We start from the raw sequence: 15,545 nt of genomic DNA, 5'->3' as shown, positions 1-15,545 counted from the left end.
TTGAACACCTGAAGAAAATCAATGTTAATATTTGGTACAGTAGCCTTTGTTTGCAATTACAGAGGTCAAACGTTTCCTGTAGTTTTTCACCAGGTTTGCACACACTGCAGGAGGGATTTTGGCCCACTCCTCCACACAGATCTTCTCTAGATCAGTCAGGTTTCTGGGCTGTCGCTGAGAAACACAGAGTTTGAGCTCCCTCCAAAGATTCTCTATTGGGTTTAGGTCTGGAGACTGGCTAGGCCACGCCAGAACCTTGATATGCTTCTTACAGAGCCACTCCTTGGTTATCCTGGCTGTGTGCTTCGGGTCATTGTCATGTTGGAAGACCCAGCCTCGACCCATCTTCAATGCTCTAACTGAGGGAAGGAGGTTGTTCCCCAAAATCTCGCAATACATGGCCCCGGTCATCCTCTCCTTAATACAGTGCAGTCAGCCCTGTCCCATGTGCAGAAAAACACACCCAAAGCATGATGCTACCACCCCCATGCTTCACAGTAGGGATGGTGTTCTTGGGATGGTACTCATCATTCTTCTTCCTCCAAACACGGTTAGTGGAATTATGACCAAAAAGTTCTATTTTGGTCTCATCTGACCACATGACTTTCTCCCATGACTCCTCTGGATCATCCAAATGGTCATTGGCAAACTTAAGACGGGCCTTGACATGTGCTGGTTTAAGCAGGGGAACCTTCCGTGCCATGAATGATTTCAAACCATGACGTCTTAGTGTATTACCAACAGTAACCTTGGAAACGGTGGTCCCAGCTCTTTTCAGGTCATTGACCAGCTCCTCCCGTGTAGTTCTGGGCTGATTTCTCACCTTTCTTAGGATCATTGAAACCCCACGAGGTGAGATCTTGCATGGAGCCCCAGTCCGAGGGAGATTGACAGTCATGTTTAGCTTCTTCCATTTTCTAATGATTGCTCCAACAGTGGACCTTTTTTCACCAAGCTGCTTGGCAATTTCCCCGTAGCCCTTTCCAGCTTTGTGGAGGTGTACAATTTTGTCTCTAGTGTGTTGGGACAGCTCTTTGGTCTTGGCCATGTTAGTAGTTGGATTCTTACTGATTGTATGGGGTGGACAGGTGTCTTTTTGCATCTAACGACCTCAAACAGGTGCATCTAATTATAATAAATAAGGATAATAAATGGAGTGGAGGTGGACATTTTAAAGGTAGACTAACAGGTCTTTGAGGGTCAGAATTCTAGCTGATAGACAGGTGTTCAAATACTTATTTGCAGCTGTATCATACAAATAAATAGTAAAAAAATCATACATTGTGATTTCTGGATATTTTTTTTTAGATTATGTCTCTCACAGTGGACATGCACCTACGATGACAATTTCAGACCCCTCCATGATTTCTAAGTGGGAGAACTTGCAAAATAGCAGGGTGTTCAAATACTTATTTTCCTCACTGTATATATATCAATATATAGTCATTTGAGTTTGTAGGGAGAGCATTTCGATTGCGTCGTTCACAATGCATCATATGAGTGGCTGGTCTCTGCACAGCTCGTTTGCTGCAACTTGTCATCTTGGTGTCATGCAAAAAGTCTCTGTTATAATCAATTTCAAGCATTATTCAAGTAGCAGCGCTATTTGTGTGGCTTAGTTATGTCAATTAAAGCAAGTAAATAAACAGTGCAGGCAAATTTGCAAAAGGCATTCAGTGTGAAGGCCCCTTACTTCCTGGGAAGAAAGTTTAGGTTCAGTGTCTTATAAGGTTCCCTTTCTTATATGACAACCTAATTATTCTAAATGTGTGTGTGTGTTATCAGTCCCCTAAGCTATCCAGCAGTCAACCGCTACTCTTCGTCATCGCTGTCATCACAGGCCTCCAATGAAGTAAGCAACATCACTGGCCAATCAGAGAGCTCCGACGAAGTCTTTAACATTCAGGTGAGCCTGCTGGGCCACTCAAAACACACACACACTGAGCATCAATTCAGCCTGTCACCTTTACTGCTAGTAAACGTGACTTAACATTCTCCCTCTTATCTTTTCCTAATCTCCTTCTTTTCTTCTTCTCTGCTTCTATTTCTCTTAATTGCTCCCTTTCTCTGTTTTCATCTGTCTCTTTTTCTCATCTCCACTTAATCTTAGTGTCTCTGTGTCTTTTTTCTCACTGTAAGAATGGGATTTGTATGTGTAAATTACAGACTGGATAAACCACATTATTTAACTTTCCTTTTATCCCTGACCAAATGATTATCGAATAACCCAACCCTTATAAACCACCATTGCCAAAGCACAGAGAACAATAACGTTAACGATGTTTCACACATTTGATTTCTTTTTGGTTTTCATTTTCTTTTCAGCCAAGTCCATCTACCTCAAGTCTCAGTTCCAATCACTCTGCCTCTCCAAACGTGACAAGCTCAGCTCCATCCAGTGCCAGAGGTGAGAAGAATCCATCCCTTATCTGAGATCAGCGCTTAGAGCAGCTATTTCAGAGGGTCATATCATGGAAAAAAGATTGTTCTGGTTATTTTGAAATATAAGAGGGTGATGTACTGTGTGGAATGCAAAACTCCCTCCCAAGTCCACCCAGACCATTTACTGAAACTGTGCTGCAAAAACGGCTTGTTCTTAAATAGCCCTGGGTGTAACGTCACAATCATGATAACGTAATTAGCGTCAGGGTTGATAATTAATAAACAGTTCTTAATCAAAATAAGTTCAATAAAATATATAGTGTAGCCTGATTAATTAAAAAAATTACTCTTACAAGCCAGTTTTTTTTAATGCATAGGTCAAAAAGATTTTTTGTTATTGGGCTCAATCAAAAGTATGAATAATTAATAGACTTGCAGAACTCAAAACTTTAAGGGGAATCTGAATCGTAACCAGAATTGTTAAATGTCACATGCTCAGAAGTTAGCCAAACATAACAGATGTGACGTCATTTACATTTAGAAGTGAGGGTTTCCACAGACATTTAAAATAAAATATATATATATGTATGTGTGTGTATTTATTTGTTTTAATTGCAACCATTGCCATTTGGCCAAAATTAGGGTCTTGAGGGAAAAACAATCACCCATTTGAGACATCTGAGTTTATTAATGGTCATCAAAAGGCTACAAATATGAGGATTGTTTTTTTTTTTAAACTTAATCTATTGACCTTGCTATTTAATTAAAAACATGTCTGTTTTGTTTTGTTACGTAAATTGCCTTAAACTCTTTTAATACGCCGTTAAAAAGTCTTAAAATGTCTTACATTTAATTATCTTAAACCTGTAGATACCATAGAAGTATTAAAAGTGGATTAGCAAAACTTGTCTGTTTAATCATAAGGTTAAGATGGAGGGTGTACAATGGGCACATAAAACTAAATTATGACTGTTTTTGGTGCAAGAAACCTCAACTAACATTATAAGTGAACTTGAGGGGAAAGAAAGTGCTATGAAAGTGTGAAATATGGCCCCTTTACCATTCTACGGGTTATAGAATTGCATTGTCCTGATATACAGCAGTCCACTCTTCCCTGGCCTTTTATCTCTCTCCATTCAGCATCTGTTTACCTGTGGACAAAGATCATAAAAGCAGAAATATGTATGGAGACATTTATGTAATCTTATAGTCTCCCATTGGCAGCCCTCCCTGCCTCCATTGAGACCCCCATAAACCACCAGCAGACAGTGAACACTTATGGAGAATTACAGACAGCGTAAAATGCTACTTGCAGAACTCTAGTCTACTGATGACTATCACAAGGGGCCTCAAGAGACGTGGCCCTCTGTCCTGTGCTGGAGGACAAATTGTGGATGGAAGTCAGCATTTCAAACAGGTCTGGGCTGCATCTGGGAATCTATCTCTTTTTGCAAAATTGCTGTCTGTCACCCCAGCCGCACAATTCTCACCCTAGCAGGTGGGAGAGACAAGGAGGACGCCTTTATTTCATGTGCTGGCTGGATAGCAAAGAAATGAGAGCAAGATCTATGTCCTTTTGTGTCTGTCTATGTGTGTGCGAACATGTGTTACTAATAGCACGCCATGTCTACAACTCCTCACCCCTCACAGGTTCACCGCAGCTGTCAGATAAACACAAACATTCCCGAGAGAACGGCCTCTCACCCCGAGAGAGACCCTGCAGTGCCATATATCCAAACCCCCTGGATCCCACACAGGTACGCAGACAATACTAGTTGAGCTACAGGAATGTGTTATAGACATGTAATATGCTATATATGTGATGTATGTGTGTTTTGAAAATCTTCAACTAATGTGTGTCTTGGAAGACTTGTGTATGATTTGCTTTTACCATATTTTATATTTTGTTTAAATAACTGACCCAAAAATTAAGAAGCTTTCATAATCGGTTATTCTCACAGTTGTACAATGATCAGTTGAAATGAAAGGCAGAACTGAGTATTACTATGATGTATAAATACTTTACAATAAATGAAATACCCCCACAAATATGCGCAACCATCATAAAAACAAATGCCCCCCAAAATAGGTTTAATTTTCCATATGCAAAATGTAATTTATAGTGTTGTCAGTCGATTCAAATAACTAATCGTGATTAATAACATGATTTTTCATAGTTAATCGCGAATAATCAAAAATTTTAAAAGTGCAGAAATTTTACTATATATGCTTATTTTTCTGTGAAATTGCATTTAGTTCCTTAGAAAAGAAAAAGAAACAACATGTACAAATGTTTTTGTTAACATTTTCCAAACAAAGCCTTCCACAGTATAAAGAAATAAAGCACTAAATGTAAATAGCACTAAAATAGCTCCAATTCAATTAACATTAAGCGTTCCCTAAAGCCTAAGGAGGTTTTGAAATATCAAGTCTCCATAGTTTGCATTTTCATTGTAATGGGCTTTAAATCCTCATCTTATTAATAGTGGTTATCCACTATTTCTGCTTTTAACTCCACATGAAAAGCGCTTGCAGAAAATGTCACATTTTGCTTTTAGCGCTGGCACTGTCCATTGTCTGGAACGTGATGCCGGGGAAATGTTGATGCTTTGAGCTCAGACTCAGATGTACTTTCTCCATCACATGATCATTGTCACTGAAATGCTGTTTTGTGTGTGTGTGCGCACATTCATTTCAACAGCTCTAATAATTTATTAGTGCATACTCTTAATTTTGTAGTAGCATAAGACCAGGACATTTTCTTGGCAGGCTTCATCAGAATCACCCAACCTTTTTGTCATTTTGTTTAAATTAATTTGTTATGACAGTCATAGCTATTACCAAGGTAATAATCTCACAATTTTTATTGTAGGAAATTTAACTGGAGTAATGATGGTATTTTGGCATCAATCATAGTTACTACAGTAAATATTTTATTGACCAGTCTCTCTGGTGAATATACATGGACTGCTACTCAGTTGTATAATTGTCAACACAAAGCATATTTTGAATTTTAAATGTTGTATAGTATTATCAGACATAGCCACAAACCATGTCCACGTTTATCTGACGTAACACTCTTTCACAGAGGCCGGTTCATCACACAGCGGGCGACGCATTCTTACCACGCAGTGATCCCAACATCTCCACCCTCGATAAAGGTGAGCGGTTTATCTATGCATGCGATCGTACGAGCCTTCAGGACTCACTCGCTCTGAATCTGTCACCCTGTCGTGAAGAGGGTGATCTGAAAGAGACGGGGGTCTCGTGGTCAGCTCACCATATCTGATGCTAGCTGACAGGCCGCCACTCCTGTGTGCTGTGTGTGACATCAACTATGTGTGTGCCGTGTGTTTTGACAGCTGTGACTGCGAGCCACCAAGGTGGTTTGCAATTAGTCTCGTGATTATTACGATAATAGACGGGTAGAATTTATGCAGATGTTATCTTTTCTGTTTTCTTTTTGATCTTACAATCAAATGTGCCCTCTTGGACATTATATTATGAACTTGAGTTGACTGGATGTTCCTGAAATGCATGTTTTGTGTGTAAAAGTGGTCAAGCCTGCAGTTTGTACCTGGAGTCTAGTCACGCCGCTATCTGATTTAAACGGAAAGTGCCCCCCTGTCCCTCCTAGGCCACCGTACACAGGTAAAAGCGTAATCCGCTGCGGCTGATTTCTTAGACTCGCATAGATGTTTTCAAAGCCTTTTAACTCTCAAGTCTTCTTCTCCTATGTCTGGATTTCTCACTCGTCTTAACTCCTACGTCTCTCAATATCATGATGGCCGCCAGTCGCATACATCAGTGGGAATCTAAGATATTCTCGGCTACTTGTGTACTGAGGAAAATATAATCTTACAGCGGGATTCTCCCCAAATGCTGTTGATTTAATCCTACTTGATGAGCTTTCTCAAAGCATTTCTGACTTTAATCTGCATGATATGTCTATAACTTAATTAATACCTTCAAACTGAAGAGTAAAACTGCATCGTTGCTGCTGTCTTTATCATGTGGTCTCAAGCTCCTGTATCAAGGGAAGATTGTCTTTTATGTGTCCCTTAATAGGGTCTCCAGCCAAGACAAGATCGCAGTCCCCTGTGATGGCATCACGCTCCCCTCAAAAGGTATGAACTTTTCTTGCTGTGTAGGGTGTTTTTGTGAATTGACCTTTGATGTATTTGCTGTTGTGGATGTTTACTGTCTAGGGGCTCAATCCAGGGCATCTAAACTGGGTTAGTCTCTAGTCAATCCATCTGGGCTCACGATTAGTGGAAATGATGCTGTGTTTGTGCTCGCGCCAGACCGCACAAGAGGTTTCCAATTCGGCTGGCACTTGTGCATGACAGCGATCCAGAGCAGACCCCTTCAGAATCCACTAACCCATCTAAAACCGTTGTATCTCAACGGTGTTAGACACATATTACTGCAAGATTATATGTATTAGACATTATACAACAGTTAGTTCCGGACCTCGAAACCGATTGGACGAGCGGTGTTCCAAGAGTGCTGGGCCACTTCACTATTTGTATCACTCATCTTCTCTATGTTCGTGGCTCTCCTAAATAGTTGTGGGGATTTTGCAAATTTACTCCAGTAGGTGGCGAAAAGTAAGTTAAGTTATGTGTGTAGTTCAATCATTGACTCAACTGATGCGTAGTTTTTTTTTATAGATTTGTTTAGGAATGAAATGCCACTAGTTCCATTATTATTATTATTATTATTATTATTATTATTATTGTTGTTATTATTATATTATATACAGCTTGTTCCACTGTCGTATAAAAGCAGTGTCACCACTCAAGTTTTGCTTGAGATTTTAAAGTCCAGTTTGCGTGTAAAATGGGACTCAACAGCCCAACAGGGCACAGTAGCCAAAAAGGCTCACCAAACCTTGAAAAAGGTCAGAGCTGCAATTATCAACCCTTTCTTTATACCTTATCTGCATTCAAGTGAATTCCTTCAGGTTTTAAACAAAAGCGTATTTTTTTCATTCAGTGCTGCACACAACAGCCTTTAAAGCTGAGTGCCGCTCTGATGGATTCTCAGAAACCCGTTCTCTTCACCTCCTCTTTTCATGCTGTTTCTATTGCCGATAATTACATACCTCGCCATTTCCTTGAGTTCTCGTCTCACTCTGCATATTGATTTGTACCCTGGTATTCTGCAAAGCACATCGACCTGCTAATGACCCTTTAAAACTTTGGCCAAGCACTCAACCCCTTGTGAAAAGAAAGGAAAACTCTCCACATCTAGTGGGGTCAGTGGATTGGAAAGGGACAGTGAGACCTTCTTGACTACCTCGAGCTATTTGACATTCCACACAATATATATATATATATATATATATATATATATATATATATACAGTGAGGAAAATAAGTATTTGAACACCCTGCTATTTTGCAAGTTCTCCCACTTCGAAATCATGGAGGGGTCTGAAATTGTCATCGTAGGTGCATGTCCACTGTGAGAGACATAATCTAAAAAAAAAAATCCAGAAATCACAATGTATGATTTTTTAACTATTTATTTGTATTATACAGCTGCAAATAAGTATTTGAACACCTGAAGAAAATCAATGTTAATATTTGGTACAGTAGCCTTTGTTTGCAATTACAGAGGTCAAACGTTTCCTGTAGTTTTTCACCAGGTTTGCACACACTGCAGGAGGGATTTTGGCCCACTCCTCCACACAGATCTTCTCTAGATCAGTCAGGTTTCGGGGCTGTTGCTGAGAAACACGGAGTTTGAGCTCCCTCCAAAGATTCTCTATTGGGTTTAGGTCTGGAGACTGGCTAGGCCACGCCAGAACCTTGATATGCTTCTTACAGAGCCACTCCTTGGTTATCCTGGCTGTGTGCTTGGTCATTGTCATGCTGGAAGACCCAGCCTCGACCCATCTTCAATGCTCTAACTGAGGGAAGGAGGTTGTTCCCCAAAATCTCGCAATACATGGCCCCGGTCATCCTCTCCTTAATACAGTGCAGTCACCCTGTCCCATGTGCAGAAAAACACCCACAAAGCATGATGCTACCACCCCCATGCTTCACAGTAGGGATGGTGTTCTTGGGATGGTACTCATCATTCTTCTTCCTCCAAACACGGTTAGTGGAATTATGACCAAAAAGTTCTATTTTGGTCTCATCTGACCACATGACCTTCCGTGCCATGCATGATTTCAAACCATGACGTCTTAGTGTATTACCAACAGTAACCTTGGAAACGGTGGTCCCAGCTCTTTTCAGGTCATTGACCAGCTCCTCCCGTGTAGTTCTGGGCTGATTTCTCACCTTTCTTAGGATCATTGAGACCCCACGAGGTGAGATCTTGCACGGAGCCCCAGTCCGAGGGAGATTGACAGTCATGTTTAGCTTCTTCCATTTTCTAATGATTGCTCCAACAGTGGACCTTTTTTCACCAAGCTGCTTGGCAATTTCCCGTAGCCCTTTCCAGCCTTGTGGAGGTGTACAATTTTGTCTCTAGTGTCTTTGGACAGCTCTTTGGTCTTGGCCATGTTAGTAGTTGGATTCTTACTGATTGTATGGGGTGGACAGGTGTCTTTATGCAGCTAACGACCTCAAACAGGTGCATCTAATTTAGGATAATAAATGGAGTGGAGGTGGACATTTTAAAGGTAGACTAACAGGTCTTTGAGGGTCAGAATTCTAGCTGATAGACAGGTGTTCAAATACTTATTTGCAGCTGTATCATACAAATAAATAGTTAAAAAATCATACATTGTGATTTCTGGATATTTTTTTTTAGATTATGTCTCTCACAGTGGACGTGCACCTACGATGACAATTTCAGACCCCTCCATGATTTCCAAGTGGGAGAACTTGCAAAATAGCAGGGTGTTCAAATACTTATTTTCCTCACTGTATATATATATATATATACTGTAGTGTTCACTCTCAAAATGACAGACAAGTCATACATAAATTGCAGTAACAGATTGTGAACCCTGCTGACAAGACCAGCATTCGTCTTTTTTTTTTCCAGATCTATTAAATTATTTAAAAATACATTAGATGCATTTCACATAAAACAATTACTTGAACATAACTCTACTATGATGACAATTTAGTCAATTTCTGAGTTAAATTTATTTACCTCTTTTTATTTATTACCTTGGATTCAATCAACAGCTACTCAGACTTTATACAATAATGTTTAGTCCTTTTATATAAAAGATATATATATGTAGAAAAGAAAACAACTATAAACACATCACACAATAGCCAAACACTAGGAAATGAAAACAAGCATAAATACAACACCCAGAGTCCATCAAGTATTAAAAGCCAATGAAAACAAAGATTTTAAAAGCGATTTAATAATTGAAATAGAAGTGGAGAATCTAATCTCAAGAGGAAGACCATTCCACAACCTCAGACCAGCAACTGAATTTGTGTTTGTGAGCAGCCTAGCAGCGGCATTTTGGACTAGCTGCAACCGTGACATAGACGACAGTCTAGTCTCCCAGTAAAGGGCATTGAAGTAGTCGTGGCGGGAAGAGATAAAAGCATGTACACTTTCTCCAGATCACCAAATGTTCAAATTTATTTCATTTTGGCATTGGCTCATATGAAATAAAACAGCCTTAATCTGTTTGTCAAATGTTAGTGCTTAATCAATACAACACACAGATTTTCCCTTGGCTTTGCAGATTAGCGGCCCATGGCCCTGAGCCATTGGTAATATCCGCACCATATACATTAGACCCAAAGATAATGATCTCTGATTTCTTCTCATTTAACTGGAGAAGAGTTTTACCCAGCCAACATTTAACCTCTTCTAAACATAGCAATAAATTAAAAGAACTATTCACTCCAGGCTGCAGGGGGAGACAGATTTGAGTATAATCTGCATAGAGGTGGTGAGGTATACCATGTTTATTAAAAAATCATTTCACATGAACACAAAAGACTTGACACTTGTTTTAGACCAGATTAGACTAGAAAAAAGATTTAGAATTATTATCACCTCGGACAACCTTTTCTTTTTTGTCAGTGACCCTTATATCAAGTCATTTTACTCAGTGGCCATTTTGGCAACATCCCTGAGCAGCTATTTTTTATGTAGGAGTACAGCTCCCATCTACTTTCTGCAGAAAGATGGAAATCTCCAAAACCACTGATTAAAGGAATATTCCGGGTTCAATACAAGTTCAAGTCCGTCGACAGCATTTGTGTCAATATGTTGATTTATTTACCGCAAATTTTTTTTTGGACTTGCCCTTCCTTTTCTTAAAAAATGTATAAATGTGCGTTCCAGTGAGGCGCTTACAATGAAAGTTAATGGGGGGGCCAATTTTTGAACGTTAAAATACTCACTTTTTCAGGGGGACACGGGTAGCTCAGTGACTCCAGCCGGGTCTCCAAGCAACCAAATTGGCCCGGTTGCTAGGGAGGGTAGAGTCACACAGGGTAAACTCCTTGTGATCGCTGTAAGGTGGTTCGCTTTCGGTGGGACGCGTGGTGAGTCGGGTGTGGTTGCCATGGTGGGTGGCTTGAAGCCTCCACATGCGCTGTGCCTCCACGGTGGTGTGCCCAGCGAGCCATGTGATAAGATGTGCGAGTAGACCTCTCAAACGCGGAGGCAGCTGGGATCCGTCCTCTGCCACACGGACTGAGGCGAATCACTGCGCCATCACAAAGACTTAATGTGTACATTGGGAATTGGACATTCCAAAAATTTAGAGTAAAATGAAAAATATCTATAAAAAAAATTACAACTTTGTTGCCATGGTGATGTAATGTCAACAAACCTTAAAACTCTAAAATGACTGCAAAGATGACAATTTAAACAACTTTACAGCACAAACAATACATGCTGTTGATTGAGCTTCACTTGTATTCAACCCGGAATATTCCTTTTAAGCTAACGTTTCAAAAACATTCAGTTTTCAAATCAAAAGAAACAAATTTATCATCATAAATCTAATCTTTAATTTTCTTTTTTATCTCAGACTGGTCCAGCTAAAGCACATATTCTGTACACTCTAAAGGAAAATATTGATTGGCTCTTTTAACTGAAATGCGGGACATCCATTCCTCCTCCTTTCTTGTGAAACAAGTTGACCAAGTCTTGCTGGTGAAGTCTTCCTGTTGGGGACGCCAGCATTCAAAACTCAATTTATAATGTTTTTTTGTTTTTAGAAGGAATATTTAGTATCTTTCTTTTATAGCAATCTCTAGGTGCACCATTCTCAAGTGTGTATATTCTGTTTTTAATTGCTTTTTGTAGATTAATTATTTCAGCAGAAAGTTTTGGTTTGAAGTCCTCTCCAGAGTACAATCAGACTAAATACGCTTTATTCAGTGAAATTAAATCCTCGAAAAAGCTGCAGTCTTAGTTGCAGATTTAATTGCTTGGAAATTAGGTTTATAATTAAAAAAGACCGTTTTGCCTCAAAAGAATAGAACCGAAATGGCGTAATGTTGAAGCTTGACCAGTGCTCAGATCAGCTTGATGAGGTGGAAAGTTGCCTTTGATAGTTACTTTCACTGTTACATTTTGACTCTTCTCAAAAGACTTTGCATCAAAAATTCTGAATAGGAATTTTAAATTACTTATTTATAATTCGGTGGTTTGAAAAATCTGCCTGACTAAATTATAACATTATGCATAAAATACCCAACTACAGTACAAGCTTAATTCTCTCTCTCTCTCTCTCTCTCTCTCTCTCTCTCTCTCTGTATTTCTTATATTTGCAGAGTGCGGCGCCCCCATTTACCCCCTCACCCACAGAATTCCACTCTTCAGGGCTGGTGTCTAACTCGCCGGTGCTTTCGGGAAGCTACAGTAGTGGCATCTCCTCTCTCAGTCGCTGTAGTGTCTCGGAGGCCTCCGGTACCGAGACAACGCCCGCAGACCATGCCCTCCCAAACTCTGCCTCCAGTGGCTCAGATGAGCTCTTTCGGCGGGAGAACAAGACACCGCCTCCTTACAGCATCCACGAGCGAAACCCCCGCAGGCAGGTGCCACTTCCCCCATGCCTGGCGATTCACACAAATATCGACGCACCGCCCATTCCACCGAAACCCCACCAGATTCGAAGGCAAGACACTGAACCACGTCGACCCGACCAGTTTCCCAGACCCAGACCAATTCCGAGGAAAGTCTCGCAGCTCTAATGTTGCACCCCGAACACCAACCCCACCTTTTGCACTTTTACATTAAAAGGGGTAGTTCACTCAAAAATAAAGATTTAAATAAAGGTGTTGGGCAGAATGTCAGTCCCAGTCACTTTTATTGTATGGAGAGAAAAAAGGTCCAATGAAAGTGAATGGTGACTGGGGCTAACATTCTGCTTTACTGTACATCTCATGTGTTCATATGGGTTAGGAAGAACTTGAGAGTTAGTAAATGATGACAGATTTTGCATTTTTGCATGAACTATCTCTTTAATCTCTCTGGGTTTACAAATCCAAATTCCAAACTCCCAGTTTAATGTAAAAAAGAAAATGTCTGGATTATTTTTGTTATATGTGTATAAATATATTTAGAGTGTGAGAGAGGATTAAAGGTGTATCATTGCATTTTTATGCACTTTTTAGGTATTAATTGTAGGTTCACTTGTCAAATATCGTAAGGCCCTGAATTAACAATAAAACATGGTATTTTAAAAGATTTTTCATATATGTATCAATGCTAATATGTGTATTAGTGGTTGATACTAGACAAAGTGTTGCCTTAAGATATAAAAACTGTCTTTTAATCAATGGTTCATGCACGACTTAAAGTACTTTGTATTTTCTATATAGCCAAATGGTTCTAGAACTCCTCTATATTAATGTCAGCACTGAATATTTTCCCAGAATCGTTTTTTCTGCTTTTGTAAAAAATCATTTCACCATGGTCTCTATTCTCATTTCTAAATCAGACAAATCAGTATAATTTCACAGTTTAAACTCTGCCATGCTAATGTGAAAATGCTTTAAAAATAAGTTTAATCAAGAGTTGTATCTTCCTCCCCGTCTTTCCAATTGGAGTGGGCAGAGCTATGCAAGCTCATTAAATCAGTAAGCATTGACGGTTGGGGGTTGTATGTGGTCGGAGTGAGTCCTAACTAGAGTTTGCGCATGGAGCGCCTTTTCCCACACATTGTAAATGCAGATGGACTTTCTGAGGAGTTCTGCCAAGTGTCGTGCCAAAGGAATAGGTGGGCTGTAAGGAAATGGATTTCCTGAACTCGAAGATGCTCTATTAGGATGCAAATTGAGTGTTAGACATTGACTGTAATAGACTCCACTGTAAAAACTTGCAGCGCGACTGCTTTATGGCACTGAATTGCTGCTGGCTGTCTTGGAAGGTACAGACCAATAAAAGAGTTTGAAATGAAAGCTACTTTATCTGCCCATGGATATTACAGAGATTTAACCTGCCTTTGGATAATAAGGGCTCACGTTTCCTGTTCACACTGAATCCGAATTGCATTCCAATACAAAACTGGATTGGCACATCTGGAAAGTCCTCTTCCTTTGATTTAAGTTTCATTTACTAGTAAGAATTTTAGTAACAGATTTGTAATGATTATTATACATTTTCGCATATGCCTTAACATGCATAGATGCTTTTGTAGATGACAGACATGTTTACACTACTCAAATTTGTACAGTAGTGTAAAATATGCAAAAAGCACTCATGAATGTTGGCGCATTATGCATGAGAACTTGATTTGTTGTCCAAATGTTGCCAAGTTAATTGTAGAATTTTTTTAAGGCCCTGTAAAGTAAATAATAGACCTTATTCATCTTTGATTTTTTTTAATGGGAATGACAACGAGGCTGTGAGGGACTGTCTCTTCAATGGCACGAATGGTATAAAGCTCCTAGATCAGGGGTCTGCATTATAATTTGCTCTCAGCGCCCCTTGGCTTTCTTTGAACACCCCAAAAGGATGCCAGGGGGCGCTGAGAGCAAATTAGTAGAGAGGGAGGCATTAGGTTACAAACGGGGGGCATTTATCAGTCATAATAATCAAATCTATCATCAAGTTCCTCTTTGCATTAAAACGTTTATCTAGACTTTGAGGATATCTGTTGGTTCTCAATTATACGGGTACGGGAATGAAGAAGGTGGGGTGGTTTGAGAAGCACTGTCCTAGCTCACATCTGTTTTCCCACAACAACTCACACTGTCTGGGGTTTTTTGTATAGTGAATGTCCTTGGACAGATATTTTATCAATACTATTCAAAAACACTTAAAACGGCAGTACAGCCCATTGAAGAGATTGTAAGTCTATCCCTCACAGCCTTGTTGCCATTACGGTTCAAAATCAAAGATGGCGCTGATGTGAATAAGGTCTATGGTAAATATATAAAAGATGCAAGATCAGCTATTTTTTGCATAAAAAAAAAAATGTGATCTGATAACTCAATTTGTTTGTTTCGTGTTTCTTATTGATTCTCAGATTAAATTAAGTATTTTTATTTTCACCTTTTTTATGATCGCAATTTAAGAGACCGATTTGTTGCGAATTCATAAAAATCATGACTTAATTTCAGAACTGTAAATGAACTAACAAGATTGTTGTAATTATGCCAAATTCAAAGTCTTGTCTTTTGTAAATACTGTGTTTTTAACAGAAAAAAAACTGTAGCTATAACAAATTTACAGCTTTGAATGTTTGAGCAGCAAATTAAGATGATAAATGTCAAATATTTATGTATTTTGTAAGCGTAGAGAAAATGAGGTCGAGACGGCGCCTAACACATTTACATTCTAATGACTTTGTCTAATAAACGTTTCAAACCAGCACATTTTGATGCAAGATTTCTTCTGTTCTTTCTCTAAAGGTTAACACGCCTATATAGAACCAATTTCCTTTTATTCAGTGCAATAATATGCAAGTTAACAGACTGAATGTGTAATGCTCGTAGAAACCAACCAAGATGTACATTGCTGTGGAAAAGTATTTGCCCCCATATTGATTTCTTCTATTTTGGTGTATTTTTCATACTACATTTTTAAGATCTTCAAACGAGATACAACATAAAACAAAGGCAGAGTGAGTAAACACAAAATACAGTTTTCAAATATATATATTTACACCTATATTACCCATGTGAAAAACGAACTGCCCCCTTAAACTTAATAGCTGGTTGTGCCACCTTTAGCTGAAACAACTGCAACCAAACACTTCCGATAACTGG

The 15,545-nt window shown here is 39.3% G+C and overlaps 1 protein-coding gene across 1 annotated transcript in view; it reads left to right on the top strand.

Moving 5' to 3' along the window:
• Positions 1 to 15,143, top strand: part of LOC127639067 (dedicator of cytokinesis protein 4-like) — a 130,041-nt gene extending 114,898 nt beyond the window's left edge. Inside the window, exons 46-52 of the mRNA XM_052120906.1 lie at positions 1,786 to 1,906; positions 2,326 to 2,407; positions 4,033 to 4,139; positions 5,471 to 5,543; positions 5,938 to 6,033; positions 6,451 to 6,509; positions 12,105 to 15,143. Of these exons, the coding sequence (XP_051976866.1) occupies positions 1,786 to 1,906; positions 2,326 to 2,407; positions 4,033 to 4,139; positions 5,471 to 5,543; positions 5,938 to 6,033; positions 6,451 to 6,509; positions 12,105 to 12,524 (958 nt within the window). The 3' untranslated portion in view covers positions 12,525 to 15,143. The remainder of the gene's footprint in view (positions 1 to 1,785; positions 1,907 to 2,325; positions 2,408 to 4,032; positions 4,140 to 5,470; positions 5,544 to 5,937; positions 6,034 to 6,450; positions 6,510 to 12,104) is intronic.
• Positions 15,144 to 15,545: the final 402 nt, after the last annotated feature.

Source organism: Xyrauchen texanus, chromosome 47 (assembly GCF_025860055.1).
Source record: "Xyrauchen texanus isolate HMW12.3.18 chromosome 47, RBS_HiC_50CHRs, whole genome shotgun sequence".
NCBI classification, from domain to species: Eukaryota; Metazoa; Chordata; class Actinopteri; order Cypriniformes; family Catostomidae; genus Xyrauchen; species Xyrauchen texanus.
Note: the sequence above shows the minus strand (reverse complement) of the source record. Positions and strands in the feature narration are given on the sequence as shown.